Source organism: Theileria parva, chromosome 2 (genome assembly GCF_000165365.1).
Source record: "Theileria parva strain Muguga chromosome 2, complete sequence, whole genome shotgun sequence".
NCBI lineage: Eukaryota > Apicomplexa > Aconoidasida > Piroplasmida > Theileriidae > Theileria > Theileria parva.
Genome location: NC_007345.1, coordinates 1,669,893 through 1,686,664, shown reverse-complemented (window position 1 = coordinate 1,686,664; position 16,772 = coordinate 1,669,893). Strand labels below are relative to the sequence as shown.

At 32.2% G+C, this 16,772-nt stretch overlaps 10 protein-coding genes across 10 annotated transcripts; 5 read left to right on the top strand and 5 right to left on the bottom strand.

Annotated features, from left to right (window-relative positions):
• Positions 1–26: 26 nt before the first annotated feature.
• On the bottom strand, positions 27–1,543 carry Trmt61a (tRNA methyltransferase complex GCD14 subunit family protein; the record flags this gene model as incomplete). The annotated part of the gene is made up of 7 exons (XM_760306.2): positions 27–245; positions 275–359; positions 507–690; positions 807–909; positions 939–1,008; positions 1,068–1,166; positions 1,335–1,529. 7 exons carry the CDS (start codon positions 1,527–1,529, stop codon positions 43–45), a joined length of 939 nt encoding a protein of 312 aa, XP_765399.1. The 3' UTR covers positions 27–42.
• Positions 1,544–1,560: 17 nt separating this feature from the next.
• On the top strand, positions 1,561–2,973 carry CDIPT (CDP-alcohol phosphatidyltransferase family protein). The gene is made up of 8 exons (XM_760305.2): positions 1,561–1,679; positions 1,781–1,915; positions 2,083–2,181; positions 2,264–2,318; positions 2,350–2,426; positions 2,526–2,621; positions 2,654–2,700; positions 2,769–2,973. The coding sequence occupies exons 1-8, from the start codon at positions 1,634–1,636 to the stop codon at positions 2,856–2,858; spliced, it is 645 nt and encodes a 214-aa protein (XP_765398.1). The 5' UTR covers positions 1,561–1,633; the 3' UTR covers positions 2,859–2,973.
• A 118-nt stretch (positions 2,974–3,091) lies between these two features.
• On the top strand, positions 3,092–4,817 carry ASNAP2 (the record flags this gene model as incomplete). The annotated part of the gene is made up of 7 exons (XM_760303.2): positions 3,092–3,359; positions 3,546–3,668; positions 3,777–4,039; positions 4,140–4,328; positions 4,441–4,493; positions 4,597–4,654; positions 4,743–4,817. The coding sequence occupies exons 1-7, from the start codon at positions 3,221–3,223 to the stop codon at positions 4,815–4,817; spliced, it is 900 nt and encodes a 299-aa protein (XP_765396.2). The 5' UTR covers positions 3,092–3,220.
• Positions 4,818–4,880: 63 nt separating this feature from the next.
• On the top strand, positions 4,881–6,651 carry PRPF40A (WW domain protein; the record flags this gene model as incomplete). The annotated part of the gene is made up of 5 exons (XM_061305480.1): positions 4,881–4,949; positions 5,103–5,407; positions 5,485–6,028; positions 6,148–6,294; positions 6,580–6,651. The coding sequence occupies 5 exons, from the start codon at positions 4,881–4,883 to the stop codon at positions 6,607–6,609; spliced, it is 1,095 nt and encodes a 364-aa protein (XP_061161444.1). The 3' UTR covers positions 6,610–6,651.
• CTP (Cytidylyltransferase family protein) lies at positions 6,652–9,566 on the top strand. The gene is made up of 6 exons (XM_061305479.1): positions 6,652–7,156; positions 7,335–7,678; positions 7,895–7,986; positions 8,146–8,290; positions 8,392–9,180; positions 9,379–9,566. The coding sequence occupies exons 1-6, from the start codon at positions 7,111–7,113 to the stop codon at positions 9,523–9,525; spliced, it is 1,563 nt and encodes a 520-aa protein (XP_061161443.1). The 5' UTR covers positions 6,652–7,110; the 3' UTR covers positions 9,526–9,566.
• Positions 9,567–9,841: 275 nt separating this feature from the next.
• Positions 9,842–11,660, bottom strand: TpMuguga_02g00825 (putative integral membrane protein). The gene is made up of 7 exons (XM_061305478.1): positions 11,172–11,660; positions 10,908–11,050; positions 10,719–10,787; positions 10,296–10,486; positions 10,160–10,214; positions 10,024–10,129; positions 9,842–9,938 (listed from the first exon to the last, which is right to left on the bottom strand). Exons 1-7 carry the CDS (start codon positions 11,373–11,375, stop codon positions 9,867–9,869), a joined length of 840 nt encoding a protein of 279 aa, XP_061161442.1. The 5' UTR covers positions 11,376–11,660; the 3' UTR covers positions 9,842–9,866.
• A 504-nt stretch (positions 11,661–12,164) lies between these two features.
• Positions 12,165–13,236, bottom strand: TpMuguga_02g00824 (uncharacterized protein; the record flags this gene model as incomplete). The annotated part of the gene is made up of 6 exons (XM_061305477.1): positions 12,165–12,248; positions 12,343–12,480; positions 12,674–12,850; positions 12,881–12,913; positions 13,031–13,114; positions 13,147–13,236. The coding sequence occupies 6 exons, from the start codon at positions 13,234–13,236 to the stop codon at positions 12,201–12,203; spliced, it is 570 nt and encodes a 189-aa protein (XP_061161441.1). The 3' UTR covers positions 12,165–12,200.
• Positions 13,237–13,264: 28 nt separating this feature from the next.
• TpMuguga_02g02430 (Enhancer of polycomb-like family protein) lies at positions 13,265–15,922 on the bottom strand. The gene is made up of 9 exons (XM_061305573.1): positions 15,719–15,922; positions 15,192–15,421; positions 15,008–15,122; positions 14,838–14,919; positions 14,741–14,805; positions 14,450–14,644; positions 14,190–14,377; positions 13,582–14,105; positions 13,265–13,428 (listed from the first exon to the last, which is right to left on the bottom strand). Exons 1-9 carry the CDS (start codon positions 15,827–15,829, stop codon positions 13,334–13,336), a joined length of 1,605 nt encoding a protein of 534 aa, XP_061162186.1. The 5' UTR covers positions 15,830–15,922; the 3' UTR covers positions 13,265–13,333.
• A 176-nt stretch (positions 15,923–16,098) lies between these two features.
• TpMuguga_02g02335 (putative integral membrane protein) lies at positions 16,099–16,296 on the bottom strand (the record flags this gene model as incomplete). Its single annotated transcript, XM_061305559.1, has 1 exon — positions 16,099–16,296. One exon carries the CDS (start codon positions 16,294–16,296, stop codon positions 16,099–16,101), a length of 198 nt encoding a protein of 65 aa, XP_061162185.1.
• A 276-nt stretch (positions 16,297–16,572) lies between these two features.
• On the top strand, positions 16,573–16,761 carry TpMuguga_02g02440 (uncharacterized protein; the record flags this gene model as incomplete). The annotated part of the gene is made up of 1 exon (XM_061305574.1): positions 16,573–16,761. The coding sequence occupies one exon, from the start codon at positions 16,573–16,575 to the stop codon at positions 16,759–16,761; it is 189 nt and encodes a 62-aa protein (XP_061162184.1).
• Between the last annotated feature and the right edge of the window lie 11 nt (positions 16,762–16,772).

The following is a 16,772-nucleotide window of genomic DNA, read 5'->3' as shown; positions in this document are numbered from 1 at the left end:
ACTATATAATATTAGATTATATATGGTCGATTTAGTATAACATTAATATATGTTAGATGTTGCTACTGTAATGTATCCTGTATGGTTAAACTGTGGCAATTGATAATTTACATATTCTCCCAAATTCTCAGTATTATCCACCTGCTTACCAGTAACAACTGGATCCTCATCGTCTGAATCGGCGGTATCAGAGTTTGTAAAGCTGATTCCCCAGGGCTTTGTTAAAACTTCGAATGTTCGAATAACTAAAAGGGATGAATTAAAAATAACTTACGCATGTAACCGCTACTGTGTAAACACTCTGTTATTTTATTACACTGTTCTATTGATGGTATAAAAATCACTAACTTCCCAAAATGCTATAAAACATAGATATTTACCATAGTAACTACTGGTAGTATGGTATATATTAGATAAATACAGAAACAAATGACAAAAGTGATGGGGTCAGATAGACAACTATGGAACAAAGTAAGTTATAGGATGAACAACATGGAGTGACTCACCTTAATAACGCTTGTAACATTATGTATACAATTCCAAGGCGATGGAATGTCTAAGAAAACAGAATCAATTGAGTGTTCAGTGACTGAATGAGTTGGATCATTGACCAAAAACGCATTATCAGAATATGCATCAGTCTCAGTTACAGTTATCAAATCGGAAATTTTTGTTTTTTCGAATAAATCCCTAAACCATATGAGACAGAGTTACTTTCTACAGCTAACTAAATAACTTAACTATAATGGGTTAACTATATAGGTAAGTATATAAGGCATCCCAGGAGGATGTTTAGTTTGGAGTACATGGAATATTGAATTCGTTGTGGATGAAAATCAAAAGTAAAAACATGGCCATTAGGAGCAACTGAAGAAGCTAAAGCGTAACTTAAGGAACCAGAACCAGTGCCTAACGATTATATTTCAAGTTCAAATTACCGCATTCAAGTACACGCTTCCCAGGCATTAAATCAAGTAATAATACGATTAATGATATATCAGCTCTATACTACACACATCATCAATAGTATATTAACTATATATAACTATTATAAACTAGTGGTATACTAAGATTTGTGTTCGATGTATTATGGATTTAGTGATAAGTTCAGGAGTAGGTTTAAGTAATACAACCCAGTGTTTTTTATTATTCTCATCCCAGAATAACTATAATAACTTATTAATCCTAGTTTTACAGAGTTATAAACTAACTCTTAGAATAACTATATAAATGAGTATTTTTAAGGGAGAAGGGTAAACTACGAATAATGTGATAGTTAGAACTAGAATTGTGGTATATAACTGAATAGAACAGTAGAAAAAATGTTTGAGAACTTTTTGTCCATAAAATTTTCCTATACAAGAAGCTAGATCGAAGATTCCTTTTTTATTATGTATTAATCTCTTGTTTTTTACATTGGCTTCGGATTGCTTGTTAGGGATTTTCTGATCTTCTTTTGGAATTTGAGAAAAATAAATATTATTAGGTCCTGAGAACAGGATTACAGGATCTCCAGGCTCAATCTTCATAAATCTTAGTAATAACAGTACAAATGTTATATGGGGGTTGCACATTCCCGGAACTGCACCTTCCTATTACTTTTTAATTTATTCCTTCTGTAACATATTTTAACATGGAGGCAAAAAGGCCTAGATTATTAAATAAACCCAATTTCATAAGTTCGTATATATTCCTCCATTAATACTATAAGATTTGTTATATTTTTGTTATTTTTATTATTATTAACACCTAATAAACCGGGCATTGATTTATTTTTTAGCTTCCTTCAGGGTGTTATTGTTTTGCACCTCATTTCTGTACTATAAGACTAAACCGCTCTACTTTTTGGGATTCTATGTTTCAAGTGTCGTCCTTGATATGGTTGATGGTGAAGTCGCCAGGAAATATGGTGAATGTACTGATCTACTAACAATTATTTACACTTCTTACAAATTATTTATACTATTTTACTGAGTTATTCATTGATAATATACTGAATAATTCAAAATTCTCACTTTTTCATATATTATACTACTCTTGATATTTTATTTAGTTAGTGAATAATGATGAAAAATGTTGTAGCAACAATTTTTGGAGCAATGTTCGATTCGTTATTTGACAGGATGACCACTGCATTCGTCTATATGCACTTAGCCATGAAATACCCCAAATACTTTCTCTGTAAGTTTTTGTTCAGATATCAAATTCTTATACTGTTATCTAACTATTTACAATATTATCTATGATATTAATTATTGAATAGTTTTCTATTTTGTGCTTGTATGGGATGTTGTTGGTCACTGGGCTCATAACTACGTGTAAGTTTTTTTTCAAAATAAAACGTTATAGATGTTGCTTATTGGGAAATACAAACCACAAGAAAATTGATGGATTCTTCCTTCTCAAGATGTACTACGAAAAAAGACGTAAGTCACTACAGCAACCCTTCCAGGGATATATCACAATTAGTTATATAATACTATCAGGGATAATATACCATATATAATATATAATAATGAATATAGCATTGATGGGAACTTCCATTGTATGTTTTGAAACATTTTTCCTGTCACTGTATTACCTCACCTTCACCAAACCAGGAACCAACCTTCACAATTTTGGTAAGTTCCCCAAATTTTTAATTATTTTTTAGTACGATTTTTGCTATATGGATCACTCCCACTTGCCGCCTTCAAAGCTGTATCTTTCTATACTATTATAGTTATATATATAATTAGCACTCCTGGGTTGGTTATAATAATGTGTAGTTTACGAATACGGCCCAATTTTTTTACGCCTCAAAGCGCCTTTCTAACTATGAAGTCGAGCAGTTTGACTTGAAAGCCGGTGCTCGTTAAGTTTCTCATATTTAATGCAGTCCTTGTACAACAGTCTTACACATTTTAAAAAACGCCTATATACCTTTTTTTAATTTTAATATTTTTTAATTTTAATAATTTATTGCGATTTATCATGAATTTTACAATGTTTTTATTTACATATTTAAATTAAGGTAAATGTGTTGGTTGTGTTGATAAGCAGTAAGGATGGGTGTACGATGTGGTATCTGTGAAATTGTGAATCTTTAATTTCGAGATTTGCTGTTATTTATTTTTATATTTCTGCAGACTTTATAAAATTTAACTTTTTTAGTTAAATTGTGTAAATATATTTTATTTGTGTAAAATTCCAGCTTATAAAATATTAAGGGTCGTCCACGATGTCGACACCTCAGGAGCTTGAGAAACAGGCTAAAAAATGTAGCAGGAAGTTTTTCTTTAGTTTTTTTGGCGATTCAACTGAGGAAGCTCAAGAATTATACAACCAGGCTGGAAATAAATACAAAGTTTTACGCCAATGTACTTTACACCCATGACCTATTTTACTAATTCAGTTAAAAAACACAAAAATTATTAATAATTATTATATTAGCAGCGGTTTAAATTCTTTTTTCAAATATATTTAGTTAAAGGAATACTTAGTGTTATAGTTAACATTAAGAGTGTTGAACACATTATCTATACAACAATTTGAATATATTTTAGGGAAAGACGCCTGCAGGTGTTATAATGAAGCTGCAAAATTATGCGAGAAGAACAAGGATAGTATCTTTTTGGCCTCAAACCTAGTCGAGGTTTCAGCCTGCATGAGGAAAATCGATCCCATGTGTATCATCCATTGTCTACTACCAACTATATACTAACAATAATATTAATACTAGCTATATATTATTAACTTCAGTTAACTAGATAGTACAGCATTAATGGTGAGTGCAGCTAAAGACTTTGTGAAGCCGCTGTTGAGAGCAACTCAAGTGTATAGTAGTCAGGGTCGGTTTTCTCAAACTGGCCGCATATTTAAGAACCTGGCAGAGAACTTTGAGGAACAACTGGACTATGAAAGTGCCATGAAGTTCTACAAAAAGGCTTCGGAATCTTATGAACTCGACGAATATGGCAAGGTTTCAAGTGCACAATCACTTTTAAAATACGCTGATCTTGCGTCTTGTATTACTGATTCCTATGAAGAACCTATAAGAGTACGTTTAACCATAGTTTTATTTATTAACAGTATTGCTACCGTTAAAACTGTTAAAAGTTAACCATACAATTGATTGTATGGTTTGTATAATTGTGTAGATATATGAAGAGGAGGGTAGAAAGAATATTAAGAACGAGTTGTTGAAGTATGGTGTTAAGGATTTGCTGTTTAAGGCCGGTGTACTTCGTGTTTTAAGTGCGGACGCTACTGACGCCAGAATCGCTTTTGATAAATATTGCACTTGGGATTCTAAATTCGGCTCCAGTAGGGAAGGAAAATTACTTAATGTATCCCTTTACAGGGCTTACCTTTACTTATCCCATTCAGGGGGCTTAGTCTTATTGTTTACCCAGTTATATATACTAATAGTAAATTATTTGGTGTTTAACAATGGTTTAGTCGTTAATTGAAGCGTTTGATGTTGGAGACTTTACAAAATTACAAGATGAACTGTATTTTGAAATTATTTACACATTTTCTACTTAGTTGTATACTAACAATAATATATTAGTAGCATACAGTTAAATAATACAGATTGTATATAAAATGTTATAGGAGGGATTTTGAGTCACTGGGAAGACTTGATAATTGGAAGATAAAAGTTTTATACAAAGTAACTTTTTTACACCAAATTAACAATACAGTTATTATATTATTATGTTAACTATTAAATTATTATAATTTTGTTAAAATTTGTTTAGTTGAAGGAGAAGATGGAGGGTGCTTCTTCTGGAGTTGCTCCTGAGAATGATTCAGAATATGTTGATTTGACATAAATTTAACCTTTTTTATAATCAACGTTAATTTTCTGTTTTTTGTATTTATTTACATTTATTCTAATGAGTTCTCAATCTTTGTGGACTGAACATGTTTCCAAAGATGGAAGGAAATACTATTACAATCAAAAGGTTCCTTATTTACTTTTTTATTATTTATTCATATATTAACAGTTTAATTTATTCTGATACCTTTGATAATATAGTAGTTAGATCCCTTTCTAGCAATATATAGTAGTAAAGTTATGTATATAATACCCAGATCTGTTGGTAATAAGTCTATAGACTAAGAAATCGCAATGGGAGAAGCCAAATGAACTGAAAACTGAACAAGAATTAATAATAGAGGCTAAAACTAAGTGGCGTACCTTTGCAACTGCCGAGGGTAAGGTATTTTACTACAACACCGAGACCAAAGAGAGTGTTTGGGAGGTACCTGAAGAGGTTAAGAATCTGTTGGCAGAAGATAATCTCCTTGGAACAGTCCAAGATAATACCAAGGCAGCCTTCATGACCTTCCTCGAGAGCTTTAATTTTACTCAAAAAACTACATGGGATAATGCTCTCAAATTATTAGAAGCGGATCCTAAGTAACTTTACGCAATTTCCCTAATACTATTTCAGTTATACAGTTAATTATTAGATACCTCTGGTAAATATTTGATAGATGGCCTGTATTTTCAATATTATCAAAGGGAGATAAGAAGCAGTTGTTTTCTGAGTTTTGTAGCCAAATTCACCGTCGAAAACAAGAGGAACAGAGGAAGAAGAAGGGTATGCTAGAGGAGGTGATGATTCGTGAGTTGCTGAACTGGGAAGAGTTGTCTTACGCTACGGTTTACGCAGATTTTTCGAAGCAGTTTCACACCGCTGAGTGGTGGGACTGGGGTGACGAAGTTACCAGGGATGCTATCTTTCAGGAATTCATGGAAAGGGAGGAGAATAAACTGAAGAAAAAGCGTAAGGAGACAAAAATCGCAGCCATGGACACTCTAATTGACGTCATGACTAAGGACTACACTCAGGAACTTATTCCCTGGGAAACCGCCAAGGCCAAGTATCTTGGCTTTCAAGGCCTTTACAACATCGATGTGCTTAACTCTCACAAATATGTATTTAAAGAGGTTTTCGCTCAGAAATATAAGGAAGCTCAGAGGACTTCCTTTAGATTACAACGGAAAATTAGGCAAAGATTTTTAACATTTTTACAGGTTCGTTACGGAGCCTATTTCTCCATCAGGGAACTTTCTTTTACACACTCTACACTATTTACGTAGATATGTACTATATTACAGTGTATTTAATAGTACAGCACTAATAATTGGTATAGACCATGGTCGAGAAGGGAGAGATAGATAAGAATACTAAATTTTCCGATTTTATTTCTAATCACTCTACCGAGGCTGTTTATGTTGATCTTGTTGGTCAGGCCGGATCAACTCCAATTGATTTGTTCACTGAAATTCAGCAATCATTGGTACTGTTCCGTCACACCCCGTGATTCTAGTTATAACTATACTAGTTACACACATTTTCGAGTCGTATATATTTATTTATATAGTTTATTGTTACGGGTTGTCACATTTTCTACACAATCATGAATTTTTACTATGATTATAGTTATGTATATTGGTAGCAATAAACACAGAAGATTCTTTTGCATGTATGTACTTAATTTTGTATTATTTCCAATAGATCTAGAATATACAATATTAGTAAAATAAGTTTTAAATGAATAGCACATTTGGTAATAATAGATCAGGTGAGTAAGGAGGGATCAGTGGAATCATGAGTTGGGAGTTGACCCGCTGAGTACTGGAGTTTCACTAAAATTGAAGAATAATTTAATATAAATTTAATGAATTAATTTATTTACATAATTATAAATCTTCTTTTAGTTTAAAATTGTCTTTGTTTTTCTGTACTTATCTCCCAGTACTACCCACCATTTAGTGGTACTTTTTTTTCATTTTCACTCTCCTTTGATTTTAGGTAATTTATAAGTTTTTCAAAATTTTAAGTTGTTTTATATTTAATACAGATTACTTGGAAATTGTAAATTTTTTGATAAATTTGCAAATTGTTAGTAAATCTGCAAATAATTTAAATATTCTGGGTACATTTTGATTCTACTCATTTTAATCGGAATTAACTTGAAAGCTCCTTAGACAATCTTGAATTTTTTAACTAGATTTGGATTCGTTAACAAGATACTAAGTCTTTCTAACTGGAGTTGGATTTTTGGGATCGTTTTTTATCAAATCGGCTGATCTGATTTTTTGAATTACATCCCATGGCAGAAAACGACGATGGAAGAGTTTATAGGATCTATTCCGATGGTATTCTTTTACATTCCAACATTATCTTTTATTGCTATTCACCATTATTATTGATATTAGTATTTTTTAACTTTTTTCTAAATTTGTGTTTTTTGGAGTTATGTTTACCATGAATTTTACCAATTTAGTTAAGTATAGCAGCAGTACAGTTAGTGACAGTGTTGTATAACTTGTTTAGGAGTGTTTGATATGTTACATCTTGGACAGATGCGCCATCTTGAGCAGGCGAAGAAGATGTTTAAGAACGTGTATTTGATCGCAGGGGTGACTGAGGACGATGAAACTGTCCGTTACAAGAGTCACATAGTCAACACGATGGTGGAGCGTGCAGAGATGTTGAGGCATATCAAATGGGTTGACGAAGTAATTGCTCCCTGTCCTTGGATTATCACACCTGATTTCTTTCATAAGAATAAACTTGACTTCGTCGCCCATGACGATATTCCCTACAGCGCTGTTCAGAAAGTTTCTGAAAACAAAACTAAACACTGTGAAGATATTTATAAATGGCTCAAAGATGAGGTTAGCAATTTACTTATCCAGCCCCTAGTTACTCCTTACAAACTATATACTAATAATATAACAATAACAGTATACCTTTAACAGTATATTATCATGAGTTGGTACTTTAGAACTGTATACTACAGTGTAATTTAGTTTTACTGTGATTGGTAGTGTAATTAACCCGATATGTTTTGATAAGTAGTTCTGAATGTTAGTGAACGTAAAATGTTGTAGGGTAAATTTAAGGCAACTTATCGTACTGAAGGCATTAGCACAACTGAATGTATTATCAAAATACTTCAGAATTACGAAGATTTCATCGACAAGTCTCTTTACTTTTCTTTACTTAGATTTTATACCCCCATCAGATTTTGACGTTTATTTTTTCTCATCAATTTTGTGAATAAATTTTTACGGAATTTCACTAACTTTATACTACACTATTATTACTACCGTGGTTTTCAATCGTTTAATGATGTGTATAGGTTTTTGAAGAATGGTTTGAAGCCTTCTGACCTTAACATTCCCATTACCACTGGAAAGTCCATTCTCCTAAAGAAAACCATACTCGCACTCGTTGACAAACTATCCACTCAAATCACTCAACTCACACTCACCGATGAACCTCTCGTATCACACACCTAGTTTTAGTTATACCATTAGTTACTACACTATCATATACCAATACACTAGTTAGTAGTTTATCCTTTCAGGGTAACATATGTTTATAGGGTGCTGGGTTTAATGATCGTATTGACTTGGTGCGATCAAGTTTATTTAAGGCAATAGCAATTTGGCTGAATAAGCATAAGATAGTTTTAGAGGATTTTAAGGAAATTCCATATGTGGATCCTGCTGAGACTGTCTACAGCAAGTCAGTTACTATGGAACCAGTTGAGTCGATTCCAAAGCTCAACTTGCCATCCGGTAACTTGAAAGACGATGAGGAAGTTGTGGTGTACACTTATGGTGTCTTCGACCTTTTGCACTATGGACACGCCAGGCACTTTGAATATGTTAAGAAGATGTTCGCCCGTGTTAAGTTAATTGTTGGGGTTTTGAGTGATGAGGATACTGTCACATGCAAGGGCAGGCTCATACAGCCGCTGCACATAAGAGCTGCAACCCTCGAACACATTAAGTGGGTTGACGAAATCGTATCGCCTTGCCCTCTTGAACTTACTCAAGAGTTAATCGAGAAGTACAGGGTAGATTATGTTTGTCACAACGATGACCCGATGATCAATACTGAGAGTCCTTTGTGGTGCAGCTTGAAGAACCTTGAGAGAGTGATCTACGTTCCTAAAACCGTCTCGATGTGTACCACATCGCTCATGTTGAACATTCTCAAGAATTATGATTTATATTTACTGCGTTCGCTTGATCGCGGCGTTTGCAGACGTGAGCTGAAGCTTGGGTATGCCAAGGAAAGGTCACTCAAGGTCAAGTATTCCATTAAAAACTTTCAAAAGAAGTTAAATGATGAAATCATACAATTAACACTAATGGACAAACATATTGTATCTTTCGTTACCGTGCTTGAACCTTACTGAGTTATATATTCTACTATAGTATTAGATATAACCCAATTGGAATAGTTTGTCATTCAGTTATTTTTTCCATAACAGGGACTTACTTTTACACCTATTTACTCTTAACTATACACCACCGTTAACTATATTCTAGTATCATAATTATACCTATTAAATAATGTGTAGGGTCATAAGTTTGATAAGAATGTGAATGTTATGGTGACTAAAATGCAGAATGCCTTTGATGCCTGGAGAAGGGACTATATTAACTTCATCTCGGAATTTGTAAATTACTATCGAGGATTTAGACAAAAAATGATCAAATCCGCTTAATACCCACACTGTTTTTATTTCACTAATTTACTATACCTTAACTATATCTACTATACAATTGTGTATATTCATCCCTATATAACTAGAGTGTTACAAGTCTAATAATTAGTTATAGCTGTTTTATCTCTCAATTTACAGCAAATTAACTATTAAATAGAGTAAACATACATATTTTTATCTGTTTATACTATGTTTATTCCATTTAAGAGGGTTACTAGGGTATTATGGTCAGGGATTCAATGGGCATATGATTTGTGCGGCAAAGGTGTTAACTCGTGACAACAGCATTATATAACTAGAATTAACAGTGTAGTAGTAGGTATTTAACAAATTATACTACATTAAAATTCAACGTTATTTACTGGATATTTCCTCTTGAAATACTTGACGGGGATTTTAACTACTCTCACCACCTAAACATTAATTAGTCGTATATACCACAGCATTAACTGTCTAACTGAGTATTATTATGTCCTGAAGAACTATTGAAACAGTTACAAAATTGAATAATCTTAGGATTTTGATTCTGCGGATGAAGATGAAAATGCAAGTGCCAAAAAAGAAAAAGTAGCAGGTTCTAACCACTCCATATCTCTTTATAGCACTAAACATCAATTGTACCGATAACTATTACCTTCTTTTTACTATGTTAAAAGTTATCTTCACGCTTCTAAACTTATTCTTCAATACTACAAATTATAATAGTATAGATAAATGTATACAACTAATACTATTGTATAGTGTTAGTATATATCTAGGTAATAAGATACAGTTGAGAATATAAACTTGTTGTGTAATATATTGTGAAGATTGAAGGAGTGAAGGTTCAGCTGCGTCCATTTGATTGATTTGTGAGATCATCATATTCCTGGTGTCCTTAAGTTTTTTAGTGATGAAACCTTCATCACCGTCCGAGTCCCCATTCTCAGAAACATCACTTGGCTCGTACGCACCCATTCTTCTAGAATATTCATAACCATTTTTCAATCAATATTACTATCTACTAACATCCCCAATACTACTACTGTTAATATTGTTAATACTGTTGACTCAGTTAAGAGTTCTGTAATTAAGAGTAAACACCATTAACACAGTAAAAGTGTGGGATAAAATAAAATATTCGAATAGTAGTGTAGGGAATAGTAATGGGAATGAATTACAATTTATCTGAATTTTTCATATGGGAAACGAACGATGATAGATATAAATCATGGTAACGACGCTCATTCCTCGACCACCACTCACTCAATCTATTCTTATGCCTACACAATTATATAGGCACTATATAGTATATTACTTATGGTAAGTATAGTAGAATAGTATTCTAGATATCTTAGGTATAATATGTATAACTAGAATGGAAATAATAGTTGAAAACTAACTTCATGAGTCTGTCATTGTAGAACTGATGTAAAGTGAATAGCTTAACTCTTTGTTGCGAGTTTGAAAGAGACTCACATTGCCGCGACAAACTCTTTAAAATTGAAGAAAATGAACTTATACGCCTTGATACCTTTAGGCGAAACTATAAAATACAATTATTAATATTCCCTAACTATATCTAGCTATAGTAATCCAATATTATTAGTATATAGATTTAAAACTAAGCATACAGCTAGTATAGAAGGAACTGGATAATTTATTACCTTGTGTATTGAATAATGTGTATTAAGTTGTTGATTAGTGGTAAGAAAAAGATCATCAAGGGTCGAGTCGAGTTGTTTGAGTTCATAAACCAAGTTATCGCCGAGTGAGTCAGAGAGGTTTCGGTCCTTCTTGTATAAGTTCTTCTCAGAGTAGAAGGAATTATCAAAAGAATCCACCAACTTGGCAGATTTACAAGAATCCATCAATTACACAACACAATCCATTAATCACATCACAATAACAAAATTCCAAAACAATAAAAATTAACATAAAATATTTATAACAATTTCCTTTCTGCGATAATTCCCACAAAACAGTCAATTTCCCAATTTTACTTCCTTTTACACTACTCCCTTATATTCTTTTCCACACCTCAACTTATTCTTCAATTTATCTTTAAAATACTCTTATTTTATCCTTAATTATCATCAATTTAGTATTTATTTACTATTAATTCCAGTCTAATTTATCCCTTAATTCGGTGTTAGTATGGCGTTTAATCGGTTATTTTATCAAGATTAATGTAGTGAAGGGTATAAAATAGCATAAATTTAAGAATTAATTGAGTTAATTTATTAAATTAGACGAATAATTTTAAGATTAATTTTAAAAAATCTGTTTTAAATCCGAGTTTTGGTCTTTATCTGGGCTCGTTTAAGAATTTTATAAATTTGTAAAGTGTTTAAAATTCCAATTAAATCAGTTCAATTATTGATTTAATACGTACGAAATCCCAAAATTAAAAAATTCCAGATTTCGGTCTCTTTTCTACAAATTTGACCTCTAGTCTTCACAGGAGCTGGTGCAAATACTATGCAAGCCGGTGTAATGAGAACTCTACACCCTCGTTTTTCACACTTATACCACTTTCTACCCTCATAGTTACTATTATAATTATTATTAACACATTTAATTGATATTATTACCCGCTGAAATTTAATTCAACTTGTAATAGCTATCTTATCATTGATGGTTTATATTAGAATATTAAAGATTTATAATAAAATATTAAAAATCAGCTTTAAAAGTTACGTTAATGTGTTTGAGGAATTTTCTTGAAATAAGTGGTAAAAATCCTGAAAAATTGTTAGGAATTCCTTAACTAATTTTAGCAATTTTCTAACTAGCATTGACAACAACGTTGTTATAAATACTGTGGATATAATTTACTTTAATTTTAAGGCATTCGTTAACATTTGATGTGTAGTCGTTCAGGATTTGATTCACTAGTCTCTTCCTCTCCTCCCACAACTCTTCATTCTCCTTACTCTTTTTCATTATATATTCCATCTTCTTCTCATTCTCACTCTATAGCAATTTTTTTAGTCATGAAATCTTATATATATATATATATAGACAAATTTAACACAATTTAGTAAAAGTTGAATTAATATTATTAACTGTTGACGGGGGTAAAAATAATAGTATAATAACTAGTAAATAGTATAATTTTAGCTAATTAAGTAAGTTATCCAGGAAAGGTCAGTCTACTTATAAGTACCTGTGACAGTTTAAGATCGTTATAATAAATTTGTTTCATGATCTGTTCCATAGAATAAAAATCCTCTGAGGCCTTTCTGGCTTCTTCCTTGAGTTTTTCAATCTTTTCCTCGGCAAGTTTGAGCTTGGAAGATAAAACAACATTATCATAATAATTCACCATCCTCTTCTCCAAACACTACGGAATTTAATGTTCAAAGTTTAGTACCTCTTTTAACAAGGGATTCGTACTCTCAGTTTCCTGTACACATTTTCTTACTAATTATATATTATATATATTATTTTGTATTAAGTATATTATTACTATTTTTAATCAAATTTAACGTTAAATAACTATGTAAAATTATGTATAAATTACGGAATGAGCTGATTCATCTGGTATTTCTTGTTTATTATCATCTTCAACCGTGGATTTATCATTTAGTAAATAATTCAAGTTAATCTGAAGAAAAATATTGGCGAGAGTTGATTTACTTTTTCGTAGCATCGGATATAGTCTCCCAACATGTTAAACTGTCTGCAAGTCAAGTTATTATAATATCTCAGGACATTTTCAGCGTACATTTTTCAATACATTAAAGTAACAAATAAATTGATTAATAATTATTAGTGTAAAGTGTTGGAAGGCGTTTGGAAAAATTATGCAGAGGAGTGAATGAAACTATTTCGAGGATTCATGAACATTCATGTTGTCCAGCATGTTCAGCACCTGAAACTGCTTCTTTATATATCCAGGTATCGAAAACAATGATAATCCTAAACATACAATTGATACCGCGATAATGTAAGTGTAGTTGTATTAACTAGAGGTAACAAATATAACAATTAATATATAATTAGTATTTGATGTGAATAGACGTGTAACTATGTGAATTATATAGGAAATACTCCTATGTAACGAAACGGTACCTAGAGTATTGTATACATGACCTGCTTCGTATGGGTTAGCGAAGGGTGGTCTAGTATCCAAAACGGTTTCATTTGAATAAATGCTAAAATTGTCGAAGTTTGACAAATTCAACGCTCTGTCGAGATTATTATTTATCGTAAATCCATCATCAACACTTTCTTTACCATTTTCCGGTTCCAGGGGTTCTTTTTTAACTCTTACTTCTTTATCCACTTCTACATTATCCACTGTTGTATTAGTATTTTTTTCCAAATCCGTTCCATCTTGGGCTGCGACAGAATTATTGTCTACAGAGTTATCCAATTCCTCGATTGGATTAACGTTGTTATGAATGTTATCGCTAGTGTTATGATTGATAAAGAATCGATCGATCCAGATGCGACCACCTCTACCTAACCTTCTTGTGAGACGCATTGATTTGTAGCTTTCAGGTTCAGGCAAATCAAGAATATTCTCACCCAAAACTGTACGCTCAACATAGTCCAACTTCATATCTCTACCAGGAATGCCCTCATCACTACATCTAAAACAATGTTATTGAGTTAAATAATCACTCAGTTAAGCGCATTATATACCTAACTAAGTGGCTAAATGAGGTATTAGGTACATAGAGTTGGGTTTACGTCTTTTAACGGCTTTGGATTTTTTGATATCTAGTATACAATTCCAAAAAGGGCAAGTGTAGGTGGGGTCCACAAGTTCATTACGCCTTTGGTCAAACAGGACAATGTCAAGCTCGGCTAATATCAACTTCTTTTCATCCCTCTGCCTCATCTTACTCAATATCTTCAATACCTATCATTATTATTATCCCCCAATATGGGTATTATATAATTGAGAATAACTGGTCTGGTGTAAAAGTAGTACCCGTTTGAAACCATCGATTAAATGGTATAAATACTGAATATTCTCGGCTTGTGTTCTTCTGGATCTCCTGAGCAACATCTTATCCTTAGCTCTTGGCCTGAACAAAGCCAGTGGAGATGCGTCATTTGGACATGTTTGGGGCCATAAATGCCTTATCAAAGGCAATCCGAACTCATTTCTTCTTCTCACCCAATGCTACAATTTTATTAATACCATTAATTGGTCAAGGATATAAGTGGTATTTGGTATATAACCAAGTATATAGGTAGGACAGAATAGTGGATGAGATACTGTATGAACTTCGCGTAGTATATATGCGGGTACTGCAACACCATTTTCTCTGGCCATTAGTAACCCTAAAGAAAGTAAAATAAGAGAAATTCCATACCAAGTTCATATGAAAAGGGTTTATTAGCATTACACTGTGATGAAGTTTTCTCCAAAATGTCCATTATTATCAAGAATTCATTCTACGGCATATTCCATCTCCAAATAGTTATATCATATACTTAACTACATAACTATACTAATGGTATATCAATAGTATAAATGCGGTACGATAGAGATTTGTAAGTCGGAGGATCTTGAATTGAATGTTTCGATAAAGAGGCGATCTTCTTTATATAAATTATAGTGAATGACTGTATTATCCGATATTTTTATTCCAGGGACACTAATAATCATTATGATACATCCAGATTGTGTATAATTAACAGTTTAACTAAAGTATAGCTCGTGGTACCTGACACGTGTTTGGATATATCTAATGTATCTTGGAGGTATTTGAAATGGGTATGATACAAAATTCTCATCTTTATGAAGAACCGTGGGCGGAACTTCGATTTTTTTGCGAACGACGTCCTTCAAAGGTTTTGTCCTGTTTACATTCGACTGTTTCGAATGAACCACATAGTCTATCAGGGAATTGATATCATCCAAAGTCTCGGAATTGGCACCTTCCCTTTGCAAATTCTACAAAATCATATTCAATCCACTAATCTAACTTTATTTATCAATTCTAATAAACTAATTTACTAATTAAATAGCAGAAATTTCATAAAATATTCGTTAATTTATATGGAATAAATAAGATCAAAGACTTAAATTACACCTAAATATCTCAATATTGGAGTAAATAAACTATAGAATAATGGTTAAAAAAGAAAAAAATATGACTGAATTAAGGCATAAAATTGATAAAATAATTAAAATAAGGTAAAATTAAGAATAATTTAGGAAATAACTAGAGAAAATAAGAAATAAATTTACTATGAATTTGTCGAAATCGCTTCTGGTCCTGATGATCTTGATTTCTTTGGTTAAATCTACGGTCTTGGCCTTATTAGAGCGCGCAGAGCCGGACGGAACCTTTGCGGGCATCGTTAGGGAGTAGGTCGTGTGATCTGGCCATTAAATTTATTTATTGTACAAGAGCCAGATTAATTTTTAAGCATTAGGGGAAATGGAGCCAAGAGCCTCCTCGAGCCCTAAACATAGTGTCACACGCCCCCATCTCGTGATATTCTATCATCTAGCATCAATTACACATTTTTTTACACCTTATAGATTTTATAATATCTGAATACTTTATTTAAGCAATTGTTCATACATATGTATAATATGTTGTGAAAATGAGTATTGAGAGTAGATTAGGAATTAACGCCGACGTCTTCGGTATCGATGTGTTCACATTTATTTAGAGATTCTTCGGAAGAGTCAGAGTCAACAGCTTTGGGAGTCTTTCTGGGCTTGTTTCTCCCCCTGCAAATGCCCCGCTTAATTCTCTGAAAAAATATACCTATGATTGCGATGCAAGATAAACTCGAAAATACACACCGATATTTCATTATATTCTCAGATTTTTATTTTTATTTTATCTTTAGAGCATTTTATTGGTTAATTTTAATTAGCTAAGAATTAATTTAGTGTTAGTTAGCTTTAATCTAATTTGAGAGAATTTTCCAGAAAAAAAATTCCAGCTTTTTAATCTAATTTACAAAATTCAATTATTAATATTTTATTATATAATCCTGTTAATTTCTGCTAAATTTCGTTGATATTAGTAAAAAATCTACAATACAATTTTAGTGTAACATCAGCGAACTAAAAATTCGTTTATAAAAATGTTCAACAAAATAGATTTCGGAATCCCAAGAGAAATTGGTACTTTAGGGTTCGAGAATACAAAACAGATAATGAAATGGTGGATTCAACAGTCAATTGACCCGAAGATGGAATCCATGCTTTTTACACATCACAAAACCATTGATTTTGCTCAAAATGTACAGTTTATGCCTTCGAACAATTTATAAAATATATTAAA

Coding starts and splice junctions, on each gene's coding strand:
- CDIPT (XM_760305.2), top strand. CDS start 1,634: ATGGAGGCAAAAAGGCCTAGATTATTAAATAAACCCAATTTCATAA. Junction 2,182..2,263: donor ATACCCCAAATACTTTCTCT/GTAAGTTTTTGT, acceptor ATTATTGAATAG/TTTTCTATTTTGTGCTTGTA. Junction 2,622..2,653: donor AACCAACCTTCACAATTTTG/GTAAGTTCCCCA, acceptor ATTATTTTTTAG/TACGATTTTTGCTATATGGA.
- CTP (XM_061305479.1), top strand. CDS start 7,111: ATGGCAGAAAACGACGATGGAAGAGTTTATAGGATCTATTCCGATG. Junction 7,679..7,894: donor ATAAATGGCTCAAAGATGAG/GTTAGCAATTTA, acceptor AAAATGTTGTAG/GGTAAATTTAAGGCAACTTA. Junction 7,987..8,145: donor TACGAAGATTTCATCGACAA/GTCTCTTTACTT, acceptor TGATGTGTATAG/GTTTTTGAAGAATGGTTTGA.
- TpMuguga_02g00825 (XM_061305478.1), bottom strand. CDS start 11,375: ATGGATTCTTGTAAATCTGCCAAGTTGGTGGATTCTTTTGATAATTCC. Junction 11,051..11,171: donor CACATTATTCAATACACAAG/GTAATAAATTAT, acceptor TGTATTTTATAG/TTTCGCCTAAAGGTATCAAG. Junction 10,215..10,295: donor ACAAGTTTATATTCTCAACT/GTATCTTATTAC, acceptor TATAATTTGTAG/TATTGAAGAATAAGTTTAGA.
- TpMuguga_02g02430 (XM_061305573.1), bottom strand. CDS start 15,829: ATGCCCGCAAAGGTTCCGTCCGGCTCTGCGCGCTCTAATAAGGCCAAG. Junction 14,920..15,007: donor CCGACTTACAAATCTCTATC/GTACCGCATTTA, acceptor AATATGCCGTAG/AATGAATTCTTGATAATAAT. Junction 14,106..14,189: donor AGACGTAAACCCAACTCTAT/GTACCTAATACC, acceptor ACATTGTTTTAG/ATGTAGTGATGAGGGCATTC.